At 44.6% G+C, this 27,634-nt stretch overlaps 1 protein-coding gene across 1 annotated transcript in view; it reads left to right on the top strand.

The window, feature by feature from the left end:
• Positions 1-317: 317 nt before the first annotated feature.
• The window catches only part of DYNC1H1 (dynein cytoplasmic 1 heavy chain 1), a 76,397-nt gene continuing 49,080 nt past the window's right edge, over positions 318-27,634 (top strand). Inside the window, exons 1-10 of the mRNA XM_047080080.1 lie at positions 318-680; positions 9,178-9,265; positions 11,453-11,626; positions 11,864-12,119; positions 12,509-12,695; positions 14,047-14,318; positions 14,410-14,637; positions 22,287-23,363; positions 24,022-24,201; positions 25,643-25,792. Coding sequence (XP_046936036.1) covers positions 422-680; positions 9,178-9,265; positions 11,453-11,626; positions 11,864-12,119; positions 12,509-12,695; positions 14,047-14,318; positions 14,410-14,637; positions 22,287-23,363; positions 24,022-24,201; positions 25,643-25,792 — 2,871 coding nt within the window. The 5' untranslated portion in view covers positions 318-421. The remainder of the gene's footprint in view (positions 681-9,177; positions 9,266-11,452; positions 11,627-11,863; positions 12,120-12,508; positions 12,696-14,046; positions 14,319-14,409; positions 14,638-22,286; positions 23,364-24,021; positions 24,202-25,642; positions 25,793-27,634) is intronic.

The following is a 27,634-nucleotide window of genomic DNA, read 5'->3' as shown; positions in this document are numbered from 1 at the left end:
GCCACAGCACCGAACAAGAGAGATACAGTCCCTGACCACCCCATACCGCCCACGAGCCAAGCCAAGTTCCCATCTTCAGGGTCTGCGATGCGGGAAACGCGGGACGCGCCCAGCATGAGGACTACAGATCCCAGAAGGCTGCGCGGCGTCGTCGCCGGGGGCCCCCCCGCGCGCATGCGCAACGTCGTGACGCCGGGGCGGCGAGCGGGCGCTAGTGGCTGAGGCGGCGGGTCGCGGGCGGGGCGGACCGGCGGGCGGCGGCCTTTAGGGCGGAGCCGGCGTCCGCTCCTCTCAGTCGGCCGCGGCTAGCGGACGGTCGGGTTCCGGTGCCCCTTTCTCTTGCTCGCCGGCTCGGCGCTCGCTCTCGTGTGGAGCTGCGGCCGCCTGCCCAGCGCTCCCTGCGGGTCCCGAGCGCGGCGCCATGTCAGAGCCGGGCGGCGGCGGCGGCGGCGAGGACGGCTCGGCCGGCCTGGAGGTGTCGGCCGTGCAGAACGTGGCCGACGTGTCGGTGCTGCAGAAGCACCTGCGCAAGCTGGTGCCTCTGCTGCTGGAGGATGGCGGCGAGGCGCCGGCCGCGCTCGAGGCGGCGCTGGAGGAGAAGAGCGCCCTGGAGCAGATGCGCAAGTTCCTGTCCGACCCGCAGGTCCACACTGTCCTGGTGGAGCGCTCCACGCTCAAAGGTGCGGGGCCGGGCGTTGGGGCCCGGGGGGGGGGGCCAGGGTCGGGGTCCGGGGGGAGGGTCGCGGCCGGGGCGGGAGCGGCCTCGGGGCTGCAGACGCCCCGCGGGATGGGGCCCAGAGGCCGCCCGGCGAGGCCGGCGCCACACCCCCTGCCAGGCGGGAGTGGCGGGGGTGCCCCCTTCCGGGTCGCGGGGAACGACGAGGGTGCTCCCTGTCTAGCCGTCACCCAAAACAATGGGATCGCTTTGTCTGCTCGGGCCTCAAGATGGCCGAGTTGGGTGGAGACAGCGTCTCCCGGGCTGAGCGCGGGCGGAGGCCGCATCCCGGCCTCCAATGTCACATGAGCTTTTCGGTTTCGATTTGTGGCCGCGCCAGGCCGGCCTCGGGAGGGATGTGTCAGGGGCAGACCCGTGGAGCCGTGCGCAGCCTGGGGGTAGGGGTCGGAGCTTGGGGGGGGGGGGGGGGAGCCCTGGCGGGCGGGCGTCCCGGCCCTGCCCTGTCGGAGCCAGATGCTGAGGCCCACGCAGTGACAGGGCCGGCCCGGGCCCGGCGCGGAGCATCCCTGTTCAGGGTGGATGCGCGCTCCCAGGGCTGCCTCTCGGTCCGCACAGCGTCCCTGCCGCCTGGGCGTATTGCCCCATTTCACACGCCAGCAAACAGGCTCAGGCGAAGTGACGCGCCCAAAGTCACCAGCTGACTCCCCTGCCTGGACTAGACTCAGCATCTCGGTGGCCAGGACACTGCTGGGTCTCTCTAATCACACCCTTAGGTCACTGTAATACTTAGGTGATCCTTAATGACCCTGTAACATTTGAGTCTAGTTTGCAGGTTTTTTTTTTTAAAGAGAGACTCACTTGGGGACAGGGAGCAAAAGGCTTGCACATTCCAGCAGTCTCCTCAAATAGGGACCTTCCCAAAGGCGGCTAGGTTCATCTTGAGAATCGAGCTTGTCTTCAGGGAGAGTTTCTGGACTCACTAGGACCCCTAAGATCTGGCGGCACAGTTTGGGTGTGGCGCCGCCCGTCTGGGAACTCGGGGGTGTCCGGGTACATTTAACCTTGGTACTGAGGGGCTGGCCACCGTGTGAAGATGTTTGCCGGGCGGCTCTGTATTGTCCCAAGACCCGCTGTCCGGGTCTGTCAAGAACAGAACTCGCTACCTGTCTCCCCCCCTCCCCCCCCTCCCCCCCTCCCAACGCCCATGCTAATGTTTATTTCTGATAGTTTGTTTCTTTCAAAGTCTATTCTGGGTACTCGAGAGAGGCTTCATTGTAGCTTCTGCTTGGGTGGGAGGGTGGGAGGGTCAGAGAGTGTGAAAGAATATGTTTTAGATTCACGTGGAGTGTTCAAAGTAGAGGAGCCATTCCGAGGTATTTTTAGACTATTAATGTTGTTTAGGGTTTTCTGTTATGTTTAGGGTTATGTTTCCAGCATGGAAACCACTAGTGTTAAAAAAAAAAAAAACTCACCCACCTACTCTTTTTCAGGAAGAGTGTGTATTTAGTCATGATAGAAAATTTAAAGTGTACAGATAGAGAAAAAATCACCCGGAGTCCTTTGACCCAGATATAACCACTGTCAGCATTTTGGAATCTGTCCTTGTGGTCATTTTTCAATGAATATACATTATTTTATTAAAGTGTGTCTTAATTTGTGTTAAATTACTGTATTTTGAGTAGTTTGACCTTGACCAATCCTTGATCGTATTTTCATTGCACAGTTTATGTATGAAAATTGGTGATTTCTACGTTGGGTCTCCGTTTCTTTTTATGGAAAAAAAATAGTTTTTGCTTCTAGATTGGCTTTTCTCAAACGTTGGAACCAAACTTTGCTAAAATTATTGGGAAGCCCTATTTCTGTAGTATGCTTTCGTGTGCAGATCATCTGTTTTCTCGATGGCATATTTTCATATTTCAGTCCAAGCATCCAAATCTTGGCTCCATAATGACTTGCACTTTTCAGCGTTGACTAAGGAATGAGGGTGTCTGAAATTGAACTCCTACCTCATTACTGTATGTATAAAAATAAAAAATACTTCCAATAATTCAACCTGTCTCTAATTTATTTTTCACTTAAAAAATTTAAAGAGAGAGTATATGGTCCCATCAGTCTTATTAGCATCCTGACTAAACTAGCATAAGGTATTTAGACATCAGTACAGACCCGGGCACTTGATAAGGAGGGCTGTCTTCCGGGTGATTTTTGAGTTAGCATCAGCCTTTGTACATTTAATCAAATGTGAGCATCCAGTACTTAGTTGCAGTGAAAAAGTAGGTTTGCTTTATAGTGTGGAAAACAGATCTGAATTGTTTAAACTGAGTAAAGACCATCAACAAGAATGAAGTCCTGATGTAGTGAACAGGGAAATTGCCGTCATTATTCCCTTTTTTTATTCCCCCTTTTTATAGAAAGAATTTTCCAAACACTTGTAATTGAATATAGACACATTTATTTTTATTTCTTTTTTTTTATGGTTTTTTTTTTTGTTTTGTTTTGTTTTTTTTTTTTAGAGAGAGAGAGAACACATGCGTGAGTGGAGGAAGAGCAGAGAGAGGGGGAGAGACAGAATCCCAGGCAGGTTCCAAAATGTCAGTGCAGAGCCTGATGCGGGTGGAGCTCCCAAACCCTGAAATCATGACCTGAGCCGAAGTTAGATGCTTAACCGACTGAGCCACCCAGGCGCTCCAGAAGCATTTTTATATGAAGATATCTATTTTTTTAACTACCCCAGCTAGCTATAAACTTTTCTGCTGGAGTACAGTATTCTTTAAGGTGTAGAATAAAGGTTGTGAATTTAGCAGTTTATTTTGCTGCGAAAGATTTGGAGCGTTGGTGGGAAGAGGAATATCAAATTACAGCTCCTGATCCGAAAAACAGAAACCTCTTGTCTGTAATTCCTGGCCTGTAGGAAATTGTTTTCTTCCTAGCGTACTGATAAAATTAGAGCCAGAAAGGTGCTCATCACTTGATAGGCATTTTATAGATTTAATGATGTTCTGTAGCAGTTTTCACCTGAAGTGCGTTTTTGGTTGGGTGGTAAAGGTAGAAGCAGGTGAGGGACGCTTCAGCCTGCAGCTGGTGGTGCCAGGACTGTCTGCGGGCTCCAGCTTGTTGGTGACCAGGCTCGGATCTGGTGCTGTGGGTTTTGGGTTTTTTTACACTCAGGTGTCTTAGCCTTGGAGCTTTAAGACTGAAAACAGTGACTGCCTTTGGTCACTGCTCCTAAGGTTGGGGTTCCAGTTTATCCTAAAAGACGTTATTTAGGGGTTTTACATCTTCGTTAGTGCGGAGATGGCTAGGAACAAGAATGTGAAAGAAAGCTGGAACTTTTTGCAGTACTCATCTTCTTAGAGATACGGCAGTGTGGAAGGTTTTCATGGGGAATGTTCTTGCGGATTTTAAAAATTATTTTTCTGTGGACGTAATTTCCCTAAAGGATGAAGAAATGATGGCTAAAAAGTATTCATTTCTGGCCTTTGCTTATTCCTCCAAATGGTAAAGTAAAATGGTTAAGAAATTAACAGAAAGGATTTTCTGGGACACGACACTGTCTTGTCCCTCAGCCTGGGTTCCTGCTGTTCTGTGCTGTCACGCTGTAGGTGTGCACCCTTTGTAGGACAAACCAGTCTGCAGCCAAGATAAGTTTGAATGCAGTGTAGCATAGGAAATGACATCATGTGCAGCATGGGGACAAACCGTCATCACTTCTTCTTAAAAAGTAAAGATGGAGGGAAAGTGTTTGCCAGCATCATAGAGTGTTATGTGGGATCCGCCCCTCCCTTCACATTTCAGTTTTTGTTTATTCTTTTTTATTTTATTTTGAAAGAGACAGCGTGCAGGGGAGGGGCAGAGAGAGGGGGAGAGAGAGAATGAGAATCCCGAGCAGGCACCACACTGTCAGCGCAGAGCCTGATGCAGGACTTGAACCCAGAAGCCACGAGATCATGACCTGAGCCAAAACCAAGACTCAGGACCCCCGACCGACTGAGCCACCCAGGCGCCCCTCCCTTTACATTTCTAACGGTGTTCCAAATGGAAGTCTTCAGGTTCGAGAGAAAACTCAGACTTTCCCACCATGCCCTGAGCCTCCCACCAGAGCGTGGGGTGGTCGTGGCAAAGAAGTCACAGCCTCTGAGAAGGAGGACGAAGGGGTGATGGATGTTGAGGTGACAGGAAAAAGCATCAGCCACTGGAAAGGGGGAGCTGAAGCAAACATGTGAGAGAAAAGGGGGAGAACGTGTGATAGTGATCAATCCAAATAATGTGGTGCTTGTATGTTGTGGATGTTAAGAGGAAAAGAAGATGAAAGATAGCAGAACCAGGAACATGTAACAAGTAGCCTGGTAGTTTGAGCCAAGGAAAACAGCCGCTGCCTCTGCTGGATGGGACGAGGCTTGCCCTGTGGCTGGGGGAAGCTGGGAGGGCAGGGAGAATTGAGGGAGTGACCACGGACCCATGGAGTGGGGCAGCCTCGCCTGTCCCTTTACCAGTTTGCTGTGCTCCTTTTCCTTTGTGAAACATACCCGGTCCCCCTAGGAGAGGAAGGGTGAGTCTTAAGATAATCGAGTGCACGTCTTTTTGTATTCGTTAAATGAGACATAATGCTCACCTAATCACAGTGTCATGATACAAATCACTCTTGGTTTGAACTACATTAAACCAGTCTTTCAGTAGAAATATACACAGATTAGTGCTAATTGATGTTTTAAACATCTCTACAACTCAGAAGTTAACCCGAGACACGTGCACAGGTCACTAAATATGTACTAATATAGCTTGTAGCAAAGGAACTCATGTAGCAAAGCTCAGCACTTCTGTATTGGTACTTTGATTCTTGGAACGTATTAGCAGGCAGTACAGTGTTGGGCCATCGTGTATTAACCAGTAACTTCTCCGGCATTAGGAAACTGATTCAAACTTTACTGAAAGCAGTATTGCCTGCTAAAATATGCAGATTATGTTTGTATGTAAGCTTCTAAATATAGCAGGATTAATAGCTTCTTTGTTGTTAAGAATTAACTATCCATGATCTTTCTCTCCTCGTCTGAACAGTTTTAAAAAATGTTTCGGCAGAGGTACAGTGTCAAACTATTAGTATTTGGAAGATGTAATAATTTACAGGGAGGCAAAAAGGTTAATTATTTGTTGGCAGTTTATTAAACAATGATATAAGTTCTTTCTACTAAGAATCGGGCATTTGATCTCTATGGAGAATAAGCATTAAAAAACGAATCCAAAATGTCTTCTATGATTTCCATAAATTATTATCATCAAGAGAAGTCAGGGTTTTAACAAAGCAGTAGAGGGTGCCTATCGGATACCCTTGTGTGAGGACGGGGTCTTTGGGCGTGCCTTCCTGAGCTCAGGCGGGGTCTGTCGCATTGCGGTAGCCCTGGTGTGGGGCTGGGAGCTGGGCGTTCCCAGCAGTGTCGTGGCGGAGCTGGGCCGTGACTCATCGCCTGGCGTGGTGCCCGCTTCCTTTAACCCTGTCTGCATTTGGAAGTACAGGCAGTGTGGCCAGATGCTGCATCCAGCTGACACGTTTTCTGTGTGATTTTATTTTGTATAGATGTGAATCTTGTATCGGAGAAAGAAATTATTCAAAGTTGCGTGTTTAGTTATGTCAGTGATTTCCTTTGATTTTTGAATATTACTTTTATTTTCTAGATATTGTTGGAATGCTATTTTGATGATATGTATTTTATATAAATCCTAGAACAGCGTTCAAAAAATTGAGAGAGGAAATATTTCATAATCCTACCACCCTGACAATTATTTTAGTTTGAGAGTATCTACTTATGCTCTGTTTCATGGGTTGGATTTTAGAGATGGCAATCATATGTGTGGTTGGTTTCAGGCAGTATGATCTATCCTATCTTGTGGTATATCCATATTTTGGTAGTTAAACCAGATTGATTTGTTTAGTTTCTTTTTTTTTTCCCCCTAAGTTAGTCAGGTTTAAAAAACAGCTAGGAATTACCTGGCGTACAAGACTGTTTTGCCACCTCCTCTCCCTTCCTAAAATTATAGTAAAAGTAATGTTTTGGAAGTTATTGTCTTCTTGACAGATATGCTAATATTTTTTATTTTCTAATATAAACTTTGTATTTGTTTCACCTTAAAGCTAATGAAGTAAACAGTTTTTGCTCAGACCCTGTATACCCAGATTTTCAGTTTTTGGTGCTTAAAGAACCTGTATAGACCTCCTAATACCCCACCCTCCCCCTTCTGTCCGTTGCATTTATTTTTTACTGTTCTACATTTCAGTTCCAGTGTAGTTAACGTACAGTGTTACCAGGTGTACGATACAGTGATTCAGCAATTCTGTGCCTTATTCTGTGTTTATAATAAGTGTACTCTTAATCCCCTTCACATATTTCCACCCCCTACTCTGCCCATTTTACATGTTGAATTTGAAACCCAGAGGAAGAGGGGCGCCTGGGTGGCTCGGTCGATTAAGCATCCGACTTCAGCTCAGGTCATGATCTCACGGTTTGTGAGTTCGAGCCCCGCGTTGGGCTCTGTGCTGACAGCTCAGAGCCTGGAGCCTGCTTCGGAATCTGTGACTCCCCCTCTCTCTCTGTCCCCTCCCCAGCTCATGCTCATGCTCTCTCAGAAAACAAATAAACGTTAAAAACAATTTTTTTAATAAAAAAAAGAAACCCAGAGGAAGAAACATGACTTTTCTAAGATCACTTAGCTAACTCTGCTGCCTTTGCTATTACATCATGACTTCAAAGTAAAGGTGAACTGCATACATCATGTTAATCCTTAGGTAGTAACTTTGCTGATGCCGCTACTCCACACATTCCCTGTCCTTGGCATTTGCTTAGGCAGTTCCGTGTGGCTGCAAAGATAATTCACCTGGAGCATTTAGGCAACGAGTGCATTAGTACTAGATCTAGAGGTTTGGATTATTTCTAATTCTTACAAGTTTTAAGTTTTCTTTTTTTTAAGTTTATTTATTTTGAGGCCGAGAGAAGGGGAGGAACAGAGAGAAAGGGAGAGACAGAATCGCAAGCAGGCTCCGCACTGGGGCTCGAACTCACCAACCTTGAGATCATGGCCTGAGCAGAGACCAAGAGTCAGACACTCAACTGACTGAGCCACCCAGGCACCCCACAAATTTTAGTTTCTCAATTGTGGTTTTTAAATTATTTAGACATTTTGTTTACATGCATCTTGAGCTATCTTGACTATTCCATTAAGCTTGAATTCCAGTAAGTTTGTTTGTTTGTTTATGTTTATTTTTGAGAGAGAGTGCTCTAACAGGGGAGGGGCATAGAGAGGAGGGTTACAGAGGATCTGAAGTGGGCTTTGCACTGACAGCAGTGAGCCCAGGTGATGTGGGGCTTGAACTCATGAACCATGAGATCATGACCTGAGCCAAAGTTGGACATTCAACCGACTGAGCCACCCAGGCGGCCCCCCCCCCCATCCAGTACACTTTTCAAAATGGCCTCGCTGCATAATGAGCCTCCTGGGTGGCTCAGTTGGTTGAGCATCAACTCTTGATTTCGGCTCAGGCCATGATCTCATGGTTGGTGGGACTGAGCCCCTCGTTGGGCTGCATGCTGACAGCACGGAGCCTGCTTGAAACTTTCTCTCTCTCTCCCTCTCTCTGCTCCTCCCTTGCTCTCTATCAAAAATAAATACATACATACATCAAAAAATAAAAATAAAATGACTGCTGTGCTTAGTGTTTGCAGAGCCGAGTCTAGCATGGCCCCTGCCCACAAGAGCTCACAGTAGGGGAGTAAGATGCATCCATACATCAGCCCCAGAGCAGGCTCTGAAAAGTGGTATCTGAGCAGAGGGGAGGCTGGGTGAATGCCTCTCGGTGACCCTGGGGATGTTCCTTCATAATGGTTTTCTTGACGGGTGTTTGCCCTGGGTGGGGCTTGATGAGGGACTGGGCAGGCCGTGGACTGGGGAGGACCCCTGGTTTGGAATCACAAACTTCTGAATTCTCCGGACAGGTGTCTGAGGGCAGTTTACTTAAATTTCTTACTTGGAAAGCATGGGTAATAATAGTCATGCCAACCCTTACGGGGTTGTCATGAGGGTTAGATGTGTGACACCTAAACTATTTGATAAAACACCTGTCATGTAGTGAGTGTTGGGTTATGAATGGAGTGCACAGAGTGGAGAGCGCCTTCTGTGTTGGGAGTGCGAGGGTGAGACTGCTGGGAGGGGTGGTGAGCTATCTTACCAGGGCCAGACCCTGCTCTGGTACCTCCAACACCCCAGGTGCGCCAGTGCCTGCTGGACTTACAGAAAAAGGAGTAGAGGTACGGGGAGTTCACTACCTTGCCCAGGGTTGCACAGCAAAGTGCCTGGGTCAGGATTCGGAAAAAAATGGGGAGGAAGGAAAAAGTCATGTGGGTGTTTCAATGTCAGGTTGCAGTAGGGTGAGGCTAATCATTCTCTAAGCTTTTGATAAATTAAAAATTGGTAATGGTGACTTCAATTGATACAATATTTATTATGATTTGTAGAGGATGTTGGTGATGAAGGCGAAGAAGAAAAAGAATTCATTTCCTATAATATCAACATAGACATTCATTATGGAGTTAAGTCCAATAGGTGAGTAAAGTGAATACACTGTTGTCTTGTATTATAAGCTTGTGAGACGTGAATATAGATCTCAACTGACTTAGACGAAGACATTAAGAAAACACTCGAGGGGTGCCTGGGTGGTGCAGTCGGTTAAGGGTCCGACTTCAGCCAGGTCACGATCTCGCGGTCCAGGAGTTCGAGCCCCGCTTCAGGCTCTGGGCTGATGGCTCGGAGCCTGGAGCCTGTTTCCGATTCTGTGTCTCCCTCTCTCTCTGCCCCTCCCCCGTTCATGCTCTGTCTCTCTCTGTCCCAAAAATAAATAAACGTTGAAAAAAAAAATTAAAAAAAAAAACAAAACACTCGAGATTTCTGCTCTTTAAATCAGTATCTTTGAGTTCACGTATTGAAATTCAGAGGATTTCCAAGTCAGTATAAACTCTAAAATATTCTTATTTTAATTGCTATGTCATGGCATCCATTTTAGTATTGAGCCATAAATGTATTTAACATATATAATAACAATTCTGAGATTATATCTGCATTTTCATTATTATAAATAACTAGTAAACACCTAGTAAAGATGCTTAGGTGGAGGTCTGATTTTTCTTAGTATAAAGAAAGAAAGCATTACTGGTTGAGATGCATTGTGTCCTTAAAATCTTTAATGCATGTGACCAGATCTTTCCAATCTTCTAGAAGAGCGGTGCCAATTTACACTCCAGTAGACATATCCAAATTTAAATATGTAAATGCTTAATTTATACTGTATTTGCTTTTTAAACCTTTTTATTTTTAATAATTTCAAGCTTACAAGAGTTGCATGAATTATATATAGTTGATATCAGATATCAGTTGTTAACATCGCCCCGTTTGCACTGTTGTTTTCTTTTTTGAACCATTTGAGAGTTAGTTATAGACAACCTGCTCCTTTATTCCTAAATACTTCAGTGTATGTCTTAAGAACAAGGATATTCCTATTCATAGCCTCCATACAAGTTTTAAATTCATGAAGTACGGGTACAATAGTATTCTTGATGTACTGTGTATATTCAAATTGTCTCAATAATGTCCCTTCTAGTAACTTCCTTGATCCAGAATCTGACTCTGTGTCTTTCGTGACATTGACATTTTTGATAAGCACAGACTAGTGGTGATTAGATTTCGGTTTGTACATTGTTGGCAGGGATGGTTATTAAGACGTCTTCCTTTTCAGTGTGTCACCGCAGGAAACTTCAGTGACTTTTTAGAATAATATAAAGTGTTACGTATAAAGTACTGGCCTGGGAACAGAAAACTCAAATGCTATTTTTTTTAACTATTAATTTAACTACCTTTGAGCACCTGTTATGTGTAAGATATGGCAGTAGGTATACTGTAAGATATGGCAGTAGGTATACAGAGAAAACTTGGTTCCCAAGAAGCTTGTGGTCTTTTGGGAGGAAGATTGGCTTGGCAGACACACAACTGACTGTACTGCTTGGCGAAATCTTAGAAGTGCAGAATACCATGAAACAAGGAGATTGGAGAGAGTGATTCTGGTTAGGGGAGACCCCAAAGTGTTGTAATGCTGGAATTGGGTTTTGAGGGTTCCTTGGAATTTCAGCAGCTGAATGTAGATTTCTTAAGCAAAGCCACAGAGGTGCATAATGTTTAGAGAATGGGACATCTGTTCTCAGTTGTGTCTTGGGTGAGGAAGAGGGTACATGACGAGATAGAACTGGAAGAGTTGGTTTAGGCCAGGTCGTGCGCGGCCCAGAATGCCCTCTTGTCACTTTAACCTGTGGGTGGCTTTTGTTTATTCAAGCCGACGTGTGACTTAGTGCCATAAACGAATGGTACCAGTTAGCATAAGATCAGAGTTAATTATGTCGTGGCTTGTAACTTGCAGTTGCTGCGGAGGTTCGTTTGCGTGAGGCCAAGATTATGAACTCAACCCTTACATATGGGACACATTGACTTTGCCTGGTTTCATGGTCACATGCCAAAACCTTAATCTTGATTCGATCGATTGTTCTCACATAAGCGAGTAAAGAAAGATAAGCAATGTATTTCAGTGTCAGAAAAGCGACAATCTGATCTATTCTTACTGTGATTTTTAAATTACAACATTCAAATGAATTTTTAATTTGTGTGCGATACAGAAAGGGCGACAGTTACCAAAACCATTTAGGAGTGAGGCTCTTCGTTCTAATTTCTTCTTTTGCTTTCTTTTAGCTTGGCATTCATTAAACGCACTCCAGTAATTGATGCAGACAAACCAGTGTCTTCTCAGCTTCGGGTCCTCACACTCAGTGAAGACTCACCGTATGAAACCTTGCATTCTTTCATTAGCAATGCAGTGGCTCCTTTCTTTAAGTCCTATATCAGAGAGTCTGGCAAGGCAGACAGGTAAAAACCATTTTTCTTTTGTTGGTTTGAATGTCCTATTTCCCTGAGTGTTCTCAGGAGACCACGAGAGATAATGTAAAATTTGGGACTTGGGAAGGCAAGGCTAATATTCCAAAAGGACATAAATCTCTTGCTTTAATAAGGTGCATATTATTAATGTTTGACAGACTTAAAGTAATAGGGTCTCTTTGGAGACCAACAACGCACTAAGTTTGGAGTCTTTGTTAACTTTTTTAGGGATGGTGATAAAATGGCTCCCTCAGTTGAAAAAAAGATTGCAGAACTTGAAATGGGGCTCCTTCACTTGCAGCAGAATATTGAAATTCCAGAGATCAGCCTACCAATTCATCCCATTATTACAAATGTTGCAAAACAGTGTTACGAACGTGGAGAAAAGCCAAAAGTTACAGACTTTGGAGATAAGGTCGAAGACCCAACTTTTCTCAATCAGTTACAATCAGGAGTTAACCGCTGGATCCGAGAAATTCAGAAAGTAAGAGCACGGTGTTGGATGTATTATGTAAAGTACTCCACTCTTTTTTTAATGTCTCTCAGAAACTGGCCTGCATTTTTGTCGTTGAGGTAAAGTCTCTGATGATGTTAGCGGTGCTCCCCTTTGTCCTGGGAATGCCCAACCGAGGGCTAACGTTGGCCCAGGTAGAACGGTCAGGGTTCAGTGTGGTTATTTAAATATTCGCCCTGAGAGAGCGTTGATTTCAGCTCTCTTATACCTTTGCTTTCATGTTAAGCCACTTACAGTTGTTGGAAGAAAATCTACTTGAAATACAAAAATTAAGTTGTAATGCATGAGTTTAATTAATGATATTTTTCTACTTTGACTTAAAAATAGTGAATACTCTTGAATGTTATTTATCTTTAAAGGTGACCAAACTTGATAGAGACCCTGCCTCAGGAACAGCCTTGCAGGAAATCAGTTTTTGGTTGAACTTGGAACGTGCACTGTACCGCATACAGGAGAAACGAGAGAGCCCAGAAGTCCTACTTACTCTGGATATCTTGAAACATGGCAAGCGTTTCCATGCCACTGTCAGTTTTGACACTGACACAGGTAAACGCTGGAACTAATGATGTGATCAGTAAGAGACTAATCTGGCTTTTGTGAGACCATACTGATAATTTCAGTGAAAATCAATGAATGGACCATCTTCCCTGTTTCCTCTCTTGTATCTCGTCTCCTTTTCCCCCAGTGCTAGGTAATGACAGTAATTTTCCCACATACCTTCCACATGTCGTGAGGACATGTGCCAATTTCTAGACCTGAGTGTAGAGAGCCTTGGGAGTTTCCCTCCTGCTTCTCAGTTACTTGGTTTCTTGAGTAAGCAGTACTTTTTTAGCATAAAGTCAAGTGTGCTTTTGACAATCCGGGCCGGGGGACGGTTGACATTAAGCGGAAGTTGTTTGGCCACAGGGCTGTGGAAGGAGAGCTGGTTGGTGCTTTCTCTTCCTCTTTTACCTGCCCCTTTTCCCTGTTCAGCCTTCCTCCCTGTTCTGAAAAGTGGCCAAGACGAGTTTAGTTTTCTGAATGGACAGCAGTGTGAGTGACATTGTCTTGGCACACTCTGGGCACTCAACTGTTTGAATGACCGGGCATGTTTGGGCATTTCTCTCCAGCTCTGCCCACCAGGGAATGTTAGAGCAAGGAGTCAGGGCTGCGGTATTTGTCGTGTTCTTTTCCTTCCCCTCCAAAAAAAGGCGTGCTGCCCACATTTGAAATGTTAGAGGAGGTTCTAGGTAGAAACCTTCTAGTTGCTTTGGTCACATTGCACATGTTACCTGAGCATTCAGTAATGCTGAAGGTTATGCCTTGATATTTAGATATACCTCTGAAACTTTTACTTCTTCCCTTTTTTTTTTTTTTTTTCTTTTTTAAATCTTAATGTTAGAAGAGTCAGAAAGTAGACTAGGACCCAGGTGTTTCTGTGATTCTGTGTCCGTAACACACTCCCTTCACTTGAGCTGTGGGTGTAACATTTTCATTTTAGTGTTCCTAAGGATGATAACACTGTAGTTCTTCTAAGCTTAATGTTATTCATAGAACATTTCGATGGTATAGAAAGCAAGAAAAGAAATCACCCACGACCTTTAACGTATGCATGAGTTGACTGATGTTCTTAAAAAAGCAACAGTGAGACCGTCCGTTAATTAACAGAGGATCATCCTGTTAATAACATGTTCCTTTTTTTCAAATATAAATGGTTTCGGTGTCACTGAATCTTCAGCAACATGAAAGTGTTCCGTCGTGAGGCTGTATTTCGGTTTCCTTACCCAGTATTAAGCTGTAAGCAGTAGCCTCTTCGTTGTATCGCTTTCTTTAAATTCAGATGTGATTGACATAGAACATTACATTATACCTATGTTACCTTACACGCAAACCATTAACTGTTTCTTGGTCAATCCAGGTCTAAAACAGGCTTTGGAGACTGTGAATGACTATAACCCCCTGATGAAGGATTTTCCTCTGAACGACTTACTGTCTGCCACTGAGCTGGACAAAATAAGGCAGGCTCTCGTTGCCATTTTCACCCATCTGAGAAAGATCCGAAACACAAAATACCCCATTCAGAGGGCACTGCGTTTGGTGGAAGCGATTTCAAGAGACTTGAGTTCTCAGTTGCTCAAAGTATTGGGCACCAGAAAATTGATGCATGTTGCTTACGAGGAATTTGAAAAAGTAAGTTTTAATATATCAGAAAACCAGCCTCAGGCACCGAGATGAAAACACGGCTGTAATAACAAGCCTCCTTCCTAAAATTATATCCTAGGTTATGGTCGCATGCTTTGAAGTCTTTCAGACTTGGGATGATGAATACGAGAAGCTTCAGGTGTTACTGAGAGACATCGTCAAAAGGAAAAGGGAAGAAAATCTAAAGATGGTGTGGCGAATCAACCCTGCCCACAGGAAGCTTCAGGCTCGCCTTGACCAGATGAGGAAATTTCGACGCCAGCACGAACAGCTGAGAGCTGTCATTGTCAGGGTCCTGAGGCCACAGGTATGCGTCGCATTTTAAAACTGCATCCACGGGTGGTTTTTAGAACCCCTTCTTTCTTTTTCTTAGAATGCTAATGAACTGCTGCTCCCTCTGATTCGCACCAGGTGCCTGCGTATTCCCTCTGCATCCTGTCCCTGTCCTGTCGCTGATGTAGGGATTCTGTACCTTCAGTCTTACTACTCCTCCCGTTCTTCCCTCCCTGCAAAATGCGTGAATTCCGGAGCCAGACTTCCTGGGTTTTAAATCCTAATTCCACCGTTTAACGAGCTGTATGACTTGGACATGTTTTTTAACCCTTTTCCCAGATCCTCATTTGCAAAATGTAGATCATGATTGCATATGCCTGAGATTTACTTACCTATTTATTTTAATTTTTTACAATTTATTTTTTAAGTACTCTCTACACCCAGCGTGGGGTTCAAACGTTTACAACCCTGAGATCAAGAGTTGCACGCTCTTCTGACTGAGCCAGCTGGGCCTTCCTGTACCTGAGATTTAAGAATTGAATGACTCCTTTTCTTTGGATGTGCTTTTTTTTTCTTCTCAATTCACCTTTCTTTTTTTTTCAACAATTTCTTTCCTTTAAAAAATCCAGTCCAGATGGGGTGCCTGGATGGCTCAGTCGGTAAAGCGTCTGACTTCAGCTCCGGTCATGATTTCACGGTTTGTGAGTTCGAGCCCCGTGGCTCTGTGCTGACAGCCTGAAGCCTGGAACCTGCTTCGGATCCTGTGTCTCCCTCTCTCTCTCTGCCCCTCCCCTGCTCATGCTCTGTCTCTCTCTCTCAAAAATAAACATTAAAAACCAGTTTAAAAAATCCAGTGCAGAAAGAGAGTGTGGACTGATCCACACTTGACACTTGAACACCATGGGGGTTAAGGGTGCCAACTCCCTGTGTATTCTCGAAAATCTACGTGTAGCTTTTGTCTCCCTAAAAAGTTAACTGTTGGGGCGCCTGGCTGGCTCAGTCAGCGGAGCATAGAACTCTTGATCTCAGGGTTGTTAATGCGACCCCCACAGTGGGTGCAGAGATTACTTAAAACTAAAGTCTTCAAAAACAACAACAAGAACAAAAAAATACTGATAGCTTACTGTTGATCAGAAGCCTTACTGATAACAAAAAGGGCTGATTAACATATTTTGTATATCATATATGTTATATACTGTTTTCTTACAGTAAAGTAAGCTAGAGGAAAAAAATGTTATTAAGAAAGCCATAACAAAAAGAAAATATACTGTGCTGGATTGAAAAAAACCGTGTGGGGCACCTGGGTGGCTCAGTTGCTTGAGCTTCCGACTGTGGCTCAGGTCATGATCTCATGGTTTGTGAGTTTAAGCCCCACATTGGGCTCTGTGCCGATAGCTCAGAGCCTGGAGCCTGCTTCACATTCTGTGTCTCCCTCTCTCTCTCTCTCTTTCTCTGTACCTACCCCGCTCATACTCTGTCTCTCTCTCTCTCTCTCTCTCTCAAAAATAAATATTAAAAAAGTTATTTAAAAAAAAAAAAACATGTGTAAATGAACCCGCAGTTCAAACCTGTGTTTTCAAGGGCCAACTATATGCAGACGGGATTGAGAAGTTAGCCAATACATGTCAAAGCCAATATATAGCCAATGTTATAGACTCTAGGTGGGCACATCTGGGTGTTCAGTCTGTCATTCTTTCAGCCCTCTTGCAGTTGAAAAATTTTTGTAGTGAAACGGTGGGGGATCCAGTCTAGAAACCATGGCATCCAGGAAGCTTTATTCACTGCATTAGGAGTGCCTGCTATTTGGGGTACATTGTGGTTTGTTTTGTTTTTGTTTTTGTTTTTGTTTTTTTTTTTAATTTTTTTTTTCAACGTTTATTTATTTTTGGGACAGAGAGAGACAGAGCATGAACGGGGGAGGGGCAGAGAGAGAGGGAGACACAGAATCGGAAACAGGCTCCAGGCTCTGAGCCATCAGCCCAGAGCCTGACGTGGGGCTCGAACTCACGGACCGCGAGATCGTGACCTGGCTGAAGTCGGACGCTTAACCGACTGCGCCACCCAGGCGCCCCGTTGTTTTGTTTTTTAATGAACATCTTTTTTTTAACATTTTTTAATTTATTTTTGAGAGTGGGGGAGGGGCAGAAAGGGGGACAGAGGATCCGAAGCGGGCTCTGCGCTGACAGCAGAGAGCCCAACGCAGGGCTCGAACTCACTAACCACAAGATCATGACCTGAGCCAAAAACGGATGCTCAACCAACCGAGCTACACAGATACCCCTGGGTACATTGTTAATAATGAATCCTCAGCATCTTTTTGGTTAGTGCTCACTTACTGATGTGTGTGCTGGTTTTAAGTGTTAGCCCCTTATTTTACATGGGAGAGATTTGGTTCTAGTACTGATTCCTTCTAGCCTAGGTCTGTTGTTGTTTCTAAATTCGAGTTAGTTAACATAGAGTGTAATAACGATTTCAGGAATAGAATTTAGTGATCCATCACTTACGTATAACACCCAGTGCTCATCCTAACAGGTGCCCTCCTTAATACCCATCGCCCATTTAGCCCATCCCCCGACCCACCTCCCCTCCAGCAACCCTCAGTTTGCTCTCTGTATTTAAGGGTCTCTTATGGTTTGCCTCCCTCTCTGTTTTTGTCTTATTTTTCCTTTCCTTCACCTGTGTTCATCTGTTTTTATTTCTGAAATTCCACATATGAGTGAAATCATACGATATTTAACTTTCCTCTGACTTATTTTGCTTAGGATAATACACGGTAGCTCCATCCACATTGCATATGGAGGCAATTCATTTTTTTTATGTCTGAGTAGTACTCTGTTACATATATATATATATGTATATATATGTATATATATGTATATATATGTGTATATACCACATTCTTATTCATCAGTCGATGGACATTGGGCTCTTTCCATAATTTGGTTATTGTTGATAGTGCTGCTCTAAACATCGGGGTGCATGTGCCCCCTCAAATTAACATTTTTGTATCCTTTGCATAAATACCTAGTAGTGGAGTTGCTGGGTCATAAGGTAGTTCTATTTTTAGTTTTTGAGGGACCTCCACACTGTTTTCCAGAGCGGCTGCACCAGTTTGCGTTCCCACCAGCAGCACAAAAGTGTTCCCCTTTCTCTGCATCCTCGCCAACGTCTGTTGTTGCCTGAGTTGTTAATGTTAGCCATTCTGACAGGGGTGAGGTGGTATCTCAGTGTGGTTTTGATTTGTATTTCCCTGATGATGAGTGATGTTGAGCATCTTTTCATGTGTCTGTTAACCATCTGGATGTCTTTGGAAAAGTGTCTATTCATGTCTTTTGCCTATTTCTTCATTGGATTGTTTATTTTTTGGGTGTTGAGTTTGATAAGTTCTTTACAGATTTTGGATACTGATCCTTTACCTCATATGTCATTTGCAGATATCTTCTCCCAGTTTGTCAGTTGCCTTTAGTTTTGTTGCTTACTTTGCTGTGCAGAAGCTTTTTATGTTGATGAGGTCCTAGTAGTTCATTTTTGCCTTTGTTTCCCTTGCCTCCAGAGACATGTCTAAGTAAGAAGTTGCTGCAGCTGAGGTCAAAACAGGCAGTTGTTGCCTGTTTTCTTCTCTAGGATTGTGATGGCTTCTTGTCTTACATTTAGGCCTTTCATCCATTTTGAGTTTATTTTCATGGTATAAGAAAGTGGTCCAGGTTCATTCTTCTGCTTGTCACTGTCCAATTTTCCCAACACCATTTGCTGAAGAGACTGTCTTTTTTCCATTGGGTATTCTTTCCTGCTTTGTCAAAGATTGGCCATATGTTTGTGGGTCCATTTCTGGGTTCTCTATTCTGTTCCATTGATCTGAGTGTTTTTGTGCCAGTACCATACTGTCTTGATGATTACACCTTTAGAATACAGCCTAAGGTATGGAACTGTGATGCCTCCAGCTTTGGTTTTCTTTTTCAGGATTGCTTTGGCTGTTCAAGGTCTTTCCTAATTCCATACAAATTTTAGTATTGTTGCAGCGCCTGGGTGGGCTCAGTTGGTTAAGCGTCTGACTTTGGCTCAGGTCACAATCTCGTGGTTTGTGAGTTCGAGCCCCACATCGGGCCCTGTGCTGACAGCTCAGAGCCTGGAGCCTGGTTTGGATTCTGTGTCTCCCACTCTCTCTTTGCCCCTCCCCTGCTCATGCTCTGTCTCTCTCCGTCTCTCAAAAATAAATAAATGTTAAAAAAAATTTTTTTTGGATTGTTCTAGCTCTATGAAGAATGCTGATGTTATTTTGATAGAGATTGCATTGAGTGTGTAGATTGCTTTGGGCAGTGTTGACATTTTAATATTTGTTCTTCTGATCCATAAGCATGGAATGTTTTGCCATTTCTTTGTATCTTCTTCAATTTCCCTCCTAAGCTTTGTATAGTTTTCAGTGTACAGATCTTTTACCTCTTTGGTTAGGTTTATTCCTGTATATTTTATGGTTTTCGGTGCAATCATAAATAGGATTAATTCCTTGGATTCTCTTTCTGCTTTCTGCTACTTCATTATTGGTGTATAGAAATGCAACTGATTTCTGTATGTTGATTTTATATTCTGTGACTTTGCTGAATTTGTGTATCAGTTCTAGCAGTTTTTTGGTGGAATCTTTTGGATTTTGCACATAGAATGTCATGTTGTCTGCCAGTAGTGAAAGTCTGACTTCTTCCTTACCGATTTGGTTGCCTTTTATTTCTTTTTGTTGTGTGATTGCTAAGGCTAGGACTTCCAAAACTGTGTTGAACAAAAGTGATGAGAGTGGATAGCCTGGGGTCTCTTAACCCTTTTTTCCCATGTACTTCTTAGCATACATATTTTAAGAAGTCATTTACATTTTCTTTTTATTTGTAAGTCATGTGGTACATATCCTTTATATCAGTAAAATTAATGATAAACTTACATATGCATGAATACGTTCTCAGAATGTTTTTATTGGAGTGTTTAGTAGTCTGTTCACATTTAATGTTGTCATTGATATGGTTGGATTCAGAGCTGCCATTTGCTATTTGTTTCCTGCTTATCTCACTTTTTGCTCCTCTATTTCTCTGCCCACTCCTCTTGTGTTATTTTTAGTATATTATTTTAATTCTTCTATAGACTCGTAGCTTTATTTCTTTGAATTTTCTTTCTTGGTGATACTATAGGGATTACAGTATACATCTTTATCATGGTATGTATACACTCTTACTTCCAGTAAACTATAGGAATCTCATACCGTTATAGCTCTGTTTCTTCCTTGTCGCGTGTATTACATCTTTATGTGCTATAAACCCAACAATACAGTGTTATAAGTTTTGTTTTATTTTTTATTTTTTTAATGTTTACTTATTTTTGAGAGAGAGAGAGAGAGAGAGAGAGAGAGAGAGAGAAAACATGAGTGGGGGAGGAGCAGAGAGAGAGGGAGACAGAATCTGAAGCAGGCTCCAGGCTCTGAGCTGTCAGCACAGAGCTCAAAGTGGGGCTGGAACTCTGAAGCCGTGAGATTATAACCTGAGCCAAAGTCGGATGCTCAACCGACTGAGCCACCCAGGCGCCCCATAAGTTTTGTTTTAAACAGTCACATTCATTTTAGAAAAATTAGAAGAAGAAAAGTAATACATATAATCTTTTACATTTGTGCACATATTATCATTGGTCTAGTTCCCTTCATTCATTCGTGGACCTGAGTTACTGTCTGGTGTCTCTTCCCTTTAGTTTAAAGGAATTCTCATAGTATTTCTTGTTCCATAGGTCTGCCGACAACAAATCCCCTCATTTTTTGTCGATCAGGAAAAATATTTCATTTTCATACTTGAAGGATCGTGTTTCTGGATATAAAATTCTCGGTTGACAGCAAGTTGTAAATCTCCCCAGACTGTCCATTCTTAACAGTGCTCCCCGAGGGTCTCCATAATTTATTACGCCGGCCCTTCTCAGGCTCTCCCATTTTCTGAATCTCCCCTTGAAACATTGCTGTTCTGCTCCCACCTCAAAGTGCAGAATGCAGGTTTTCGCTGCCTGAGCTGGGGATGGGAACACCTCCGGGCAAGAAGGCCAACAGCTGTTATTTATCTGATTTGGTAGCCCTTTGTCATGAGAAAAACACATCTGTTTTCTGCCTTTGTTGGCTGCCTTTGGTTTTTCTCCATTGTCCTGAAAAAACTACTTTTAATAATTTTGTTCAGTTTTTGCCCTCATACTACCGTTACTAGGAATACTTAGGATGTTTTTAAATGCAGAAAATAAAATGTATGAGTTTACAAAGGAACAATTACCAATAAATTAGAAATTTATTAATTAAATTAATAAAATCTAGTCATCTGTGTGCTCCTCCATGACACTTAAAATAGCAAGATCTAGTGAGGGGCCATATTAATACCATAATTTTGAAGTGATGAGCATAAGCAGGATTTCAAGATATAGGAGCACATGGGTGGCTCAGTGGATTGGGCATCTGACCTCGGTGCAGGTCATGATCCCACAGCTCATGAGTTTGAGCCCCACGTTGGGCTCTGTGCTGACAGCTCAGAACCTGGAGCCTGCCTCAGATTCTGTGTCTCCCTTTTTTTCTGCCCCTCCCCTGCTCGTACTTTGTCTCTCTCTCTCTCTTTCAAAAATAAACATTTTAAAAAAAAAGATAGGTACACGCATAGTGAAGAAGCACTTTATTGGTGACAAAGCCACAGAACCTCAAGGGACTATGTGTGACTGTTGTATGTATTCATAATTATAGGAAATGCTAAATTTTAGTTAGGAGTTAGTGAAAATAATGATGATAATTTCCCCCAAATTCCCAGACCATCTGAATTTCATCCAAGACATCTGTGGACCCAGATGAAGACCCCCACCTGGCTTTATAATTCTGTGGGAGTGTGGGCAGGAGATATGTGTGGAAGTCTGACACCTGACGTAAAGCTCACGCTCTGTTCTGCTCTCTAGGGGGGGCTTCAGGGAGTGGAATGGGGGATTCTTCTCTCTTCCTGAGCGTTTATCTATCTATCCCTCTGCTGAGGTATTTACCCACGAATTATAATTAAAGTTTTCAGAATCAAAAGGAAGGGGCACCTAGGTGACTCAGTCAGTTAAGCGTCCAACTTTTGATCTCAGCTCATATCATGATCTCAGTTTGTGAGATCAAGCCTCGCATCAGGCTCTGCGTGGACAGTGCGGAGCCTGCTTGGGATTCTCTCTGTGTCTCTCTCTCTCTCTCTCTCTCTCTCTCTCTCTCTGCCTCTCCCCTGCTTACACGTGTGCGCTCTCTCTCTCTTTCCCTCTCTCTAAATAAATAAACCTGGAAAATCATTAAAAAAAAAAAAAAAGAATCAAAAACGAAGACTATGTTGGACACCGAGTTTGCACATAGCTCTCCTCTGAATTCCTGAGCTTTTCAGTGCAGTTTTCATTGTAGACAAAACACTGAAGAGGCAAATACTCAAAGCCCAGGTTTTAACATGTTATTTTAGCTTCTCAGGCACCAAAACTACATTGTCAGTAGATCTTTATGGGCAGAGTTAGAATATACTCTGTGGTATTTTTCGTGGTCTTGTTGAGTTGTGGTTCTAAAACATTTGGCTAAAAGTCGAAAACTTACAGAGCGGACTGGCTGCACTCCGGGTGCACAGCCAGATGGCAGTCTTTGTGCCGTCAACCTTTCTGTCACGAATCCTCCTCTTTCAGGTCACGGCAGTCGCACAGCAGAACCAAGGAGAAGTCCCCGAGCCTCAGGACATGAAAGTGGCGGAGGTTCTCTTTGATGCCGCAGACGCGAATGCTATTGAGGAGGTCAACCTCGCGTACGAGAACGTCAAGGAAGTGGACGGGCTAGACGTCTCCAAGGAAGGCACGGAAGCTTGGGAGGCCGCCATGAAGAGATACGATGAGCGGATCGACAGGGTGGAGACCCGGATCACCGCTCGCCTTAGGGATCAGCTTGGCACAGCCAAGAACGCTAACGAGATGTTCAGGATTTTCTCCAGGTTCAACGCGCTGTTCGTCAGGCCTCACATCCGTGGGGCCATCCGCGAGTACCAGACCCAGCTAATCCAGCGCGTGAAAGACGACATTGAGTCTCTCCACGACAAGTTCAAGGTCCAGTACCCACAGAGTCAGGCGTGTAAGATGAGCCATGTGCGCGACCTGCCCCCGGTGTCGGGCTCCATCATCTGGGCGAAGCAGATCGACCGCCAGCTGAGCGCCTACATGAAGCGCGTGGAGGACGTGCTGGGCAAGGGCTGGGAGAACCACGTGGAGGGCCAGAAGCTGAAGCAGGATGGGGACAGCTTCCGCATGAAGCTCAACACTCAGGAGATCTTCGACGACTGGGCCCGGAAGGTGCAGCAGCGCAACCTGGGCGTCTCGGGGCGCATCTTCACCATCGAAAGCACCCGGGTCCGCGGCCGAACTGGAAACGTCCTTAAGCTGAAAGTTAACTTCCTTCCTGAGATCATCACGCTTTCAAAGGAAGTTCGAAATCTCAAGTGGCTTGGTTTCCGAGTCCCGCTGGCGATTGTGAACAAGGCCCATCAAGCAAACCAGCTCTACCCATTTGCCATCTCGCTGATCGAGAGCGTCCGCACCTACGAGCGGACCTGTGAGAAGGTGGAGGAGCGCAACACCATTTCCCTTCTGGTGGCCGGCTTGAAGAAGGAGGTGCAGGCTCTGATCGCAGAGGGCATCGCGCTGGTGTGGGAATCCTACAAGCTCGACCCCTACGTGCAGCGCTTGGCGGAGACCGTCTTCAACTTCCAGGAAAAGGTGTGTTGATCTCCTGTTCCCTGGGAATGAACTGAACGCAGAGACAGCTCAGTCGGTTCACCTGGTAGCTCTCCCACAGGAGGCCTTCCCGACGGGTGTGGCATTGGGCTGTGTGAGCTGAAGGGGAGAGGAAGCCCTTTTACTTACTGTGCTGTTTGATGGTGCTCTGGGAAGGCCATTATTAGGTAACTGAGTTTAGAAACCAGCGGAGAGATGAAGAACACGGGAGTCTGACGGAGCAAAATGAGAGCTTTACTACTGATACAGCTACACGGAGAATGGGGCTCTGGCCGTCAGTCCCCCTAGACCTAGATTTGCTTCCCAGACCCTAGCATAGCCGGATGGTCGTAAGCCGTCTGGCCTACAGGCTGGCGCTTGCGACAGAGAAGGCACTGAGCGGAGCAGACTTCTCATTCAGAGGTCACCCTTCCTGTGAGCAGGAGGGAGTAAGGGGGAGACCTTGATAATTTCCATACGTTTTCCTTCCCTCTGTGGAAACACAGGAGTGGGAATAAGTGTTCTTACACCAACAGATAGGATTAGCTATTCATGGAAAGAACTCCTTTACCGTGAATATTTGTTCATTGAGAAGAACGTACACAAACATAAAGGAATAGAGTGAATGGCTGTTTTAAATAATAAATGTGCCTTCCTTTAGGTGGATGATCTGCTAATAATAGAAGAAAAAATCGACCTGGAAGTCCGTTCCCTGGAGACTTGCATGTATGATCACAGGACTTTCTCAGAGATCTTGAACAGAGTTCAGAAAGCCGTGGACGACTTAAACCTGCACTCCTATTCCAACTTGCCCATCTGGGTCAATAAGCTTGACATGGAGGTGAGGGATGGGAGTGTTATTGTGGTTTTCATTTTTCTACTAGCAATATAAGGGTGGACCCTATTTTATAAGTTCATTAGTGACTGAAAAGTGTTTTTCCATAGAAATTACCATCAGTGGTCCAGTTTCCCCTCCAGAAATCCCATTTAGGTAATGACAGAGCTGAGCTGTGTGGTTCTAGCAATACTCCTGTCCATTCCAAGTTGAGGCGGTGAGGTGGGGGGATTCTCTTTATCTTCTGAATACCTGACAGCTTCCTGCCTGCCCACCTGATAAAGGTCGTCTTCCCTGGCCTTCCCCTCCAGGCATCCTTCTCTGACACTCTGCCCCTCTCGACCACCCAATTTAAATGCCTGGGGGTGCCTGGCTGTCTCAGTCAGTAGGGTATGCAACTCTTGATCTCTGGGTCATGAGTTCAAGCCCCACGTTGGGCCTAGAGCTTACTTTAAAAAAAAAAAAAAAAGAAAAGGAAATGCCCAGTAACCACCTCATTCCTCTCGTAGAGGATTGGGGCTCACTCCTGTAGGGGTCTGCGGGGAGGTTAAAGTGCACATGTGTTTGAAACATACTTAGCACCACATGTGGCTTTCTCATTGCTGGACGTCAGAGAGCATCCGTGGAGAATCCCGGGAAGTGGGATATTTCATGACGAGCTGCTCCATGGGCGGTGGTGGTTAGGCAGCTCTGAAGCACCTTAGTTATCCATTTTAAAGAGAAAGCCTGTGACCCGCAAAGGTGCAGTGTATCCACACGTGGAACACTGGCGGGGAAAATTAACAAAACCCGCTCTTCTGAATCTACTGAAAGTCTCGGGCTTGGTCACAGCTGCCCTTCCAGCATTCCCAGGATGGTTTTGTGGCCCAAGACAGACTCTGCGCAAAGATGTATAGGTGTCCCGTTCGTAGGAAATTTACTTCTCTCGTTCTCGATCAAGCGAGACTTTTTCCTTCGCTTGTTAAAAGAAGATGGTCACCTGTATGTGGTGACTTTGCCATGTACATAAATATGAAATCATTATGTTCATCTGAAGCTAATAGAATGTCATATGTCAATCATATCTCCACTTCATAAAAGAGAAAATGGTTCATTCTCCACATTATAGATTGCTAGTTTTATCTCTGAGGCTACCAAGAAACTACTTTTGTTTTATACATTTTCTAGTACGTTGAGGGAACAGCAAGACTGTGACTACATCCGCTGCATTTGTGTCCATCTCCTTGTCCCGGACAAATCAGAGGGTTGGTGGTTAGGTTAGCCCCCAGATGGAGGTCAGGGTCTCTGAGTCTGGGAGAGGCACAGGAGGGGGAGGGGGGGATCAGGCTGAGATGAAGGGTGTGGTAGCAACTGTCATCCTCGACCTGAAGCGTCGGCTTTCTATCTGACATGCTTGCCGACCTGCCTTTTGGAAGGACACTGTTTTCTGACACTACTTTCCCTGTAGATTGAAAGAATACTGGGCGTTCGCCTACAAGCTGGCCTGAGAGCTTGGACCCAGGTGCTTCTTGGACAAGCTGAAGATAAAGCAGAAGTTGACATGGATACAGACGCACCACAAGTTAGTCACAAGCCTGGTGGGGAGCCAAAGATTAAAGTGAGTATTTCCCATGGCGTCCGATTTGCTAGTAAATCAAACAGAAGATTCTCCCCCTTGAAAAGTACCAATGAGAAAGCCACTTTACGGTGGAGAAACCTGACAGATACCACCCCACCCTCTGTGCTCTTTGTCCCCCCACCTCCCAGACTCGTTCTGATCATGAGAAAAGGTCAGACATCCCTTACAGAACACCTCACCAGTACCCTTCCAAAGTGTCAAGGTCGTGAGAGAAAGACAAGGAGGAACAGAGATGTCACAGGTTGGAAGGGGTTAAGGCATGTGACGAGTAACTATGTTGTGGGGTCCTGGGAGATCTGACTGAAGTCAGGATTTTAGTTAGTGTTGTATCAATGTTAATTTCTTGGTTTTGGTAATTGTGATGCGTTAGATGTTAACATTACAGAGAGTTGGTCCAGAGTGCATGAAAACTCTTCATACTTTCTTTGCAACTCTCGTGGAAGTCTAAAATAATTTCAAAAACAGACATTTTTTTTAAAATGGGAAATAAATTTTAGAAAAAAATCTACACTTGGGGGTGCCTGGGAGGCTCAGTTGGTTAAGCTTCTGACTTGGCTCAGGTCATGATCTCATGGTTCGTTGGGTTTGAGCCCTGTGTTGGGCTCTGTGCTGACAGCTCAGAGCCTGGAGTCTGCTTGAGATTTTGTGTCTCCCTCTCTCTCTGCCCCTCCCCCCACTCACACACACGCTCTCTCTCTCTATCTCTCTCTCTCTTTAAAAAATAAACATCAAAAAAAATTTTTTTAATGGAAATCGGAAAAAAACTACACTGGAAAAAAATCTCTACTTTCCAGGCACACATGTAAGAAACCATTTCAAGTGTAACCCAGTACAAGGAAAATTCAGCCTCTGACACTAAAATGCCACTGTTTTCACACTATCTTCTCAGTCATGGAAGAGTGTACCAGCACGGTGGCCTCCACGCAGGACAGCACTCTTGGTCCCCAAGCCCCCCATTTCCCATTTGAGTGAAGGAGTGGCCAGCTGGAGCCCAGCAAGCTGTCTAGAAAAGTGTGTCAATTCAAGCTCTGCTAGTAGGTCCTGTCTACTAATCTGGGCATCAGTTACAAAAGTGTCTGCCTTACAGTAGTTCATTAAGCCATACATTTGTTTTAGGTAGTTTATTGCATTTGTGTTCAATTTACCAGTAAGACTACCTCACAAAACAGAGGTCTAAAAGAACTAAAGGTAAAAACTTTGATGTGGGAGAAACAATTGGCTGCTTTTTTCCTACCCCGACGTTACCTTCTCTTTTTTTTTTTTTTTCCTTTTAATGCTTGAAAAATGTTTTCGGTTTTGAATATTGCACATTTATTCCCAAAGCATACTTTTTAAAATACAGAGATGCAGACAAGCAAATGGGTCTGTGTAAGCCAGAGCAGTTACCCAGTGGAGGTGGAGGTGGAAATCTTGCTCAGCTTAAAGCAGGCACTGGCAGGTGGCACAGACTCACCTTGACTCCTAAACCTACGCCCGTGCCGCATGTCTGACAGCTAATGCCAGTCTCGTGTGGCTGCATCAGTGACACAGGGTTGTGAGGTCCTGAGGTCATTATGTCCAGAGAGCACCACGCATATTAAAGCAGATGGTGCCATTGAGCACCCATTGTGTGTTCAGCACCTACGCACAGGGGATCCAGGAAGCGCCTCAGCAGTGCCTGCCCTCTGGCTTCTTATCCTCTGGGGAGGGCCGTGCACCCCACACATGGGCTACAGCAGACCATGACGTCCATTAAAGTAACAGACCCGTGGTTCAGACTCAAGTAGGTTCATAATTCAGAGGGAGAAAAATATTATGCGTCAAAACTACTTTTTTTACTTT

Source organism: Lynx rufus, unplaced genomic scaffold, assembly GCF_022079265.1.
Source record: "Lynx rufus isolate CCGP_SWC_20201006 ecotype Redwood Valley unplaced genomic scaffold, mLynRuf1.p SCAF_17, whole genome shotgun sequence".
Lineage (NCBI taxonomy): Eukaryota > Metazoa > Chordata > Mammalia > Carnivora > Felidae > Lynx > Lynx rufus.
Note: the sequence above shows the minus strand (reverse complement) of the source record. Positions and strands in the feature narration are given on the sequence as shown.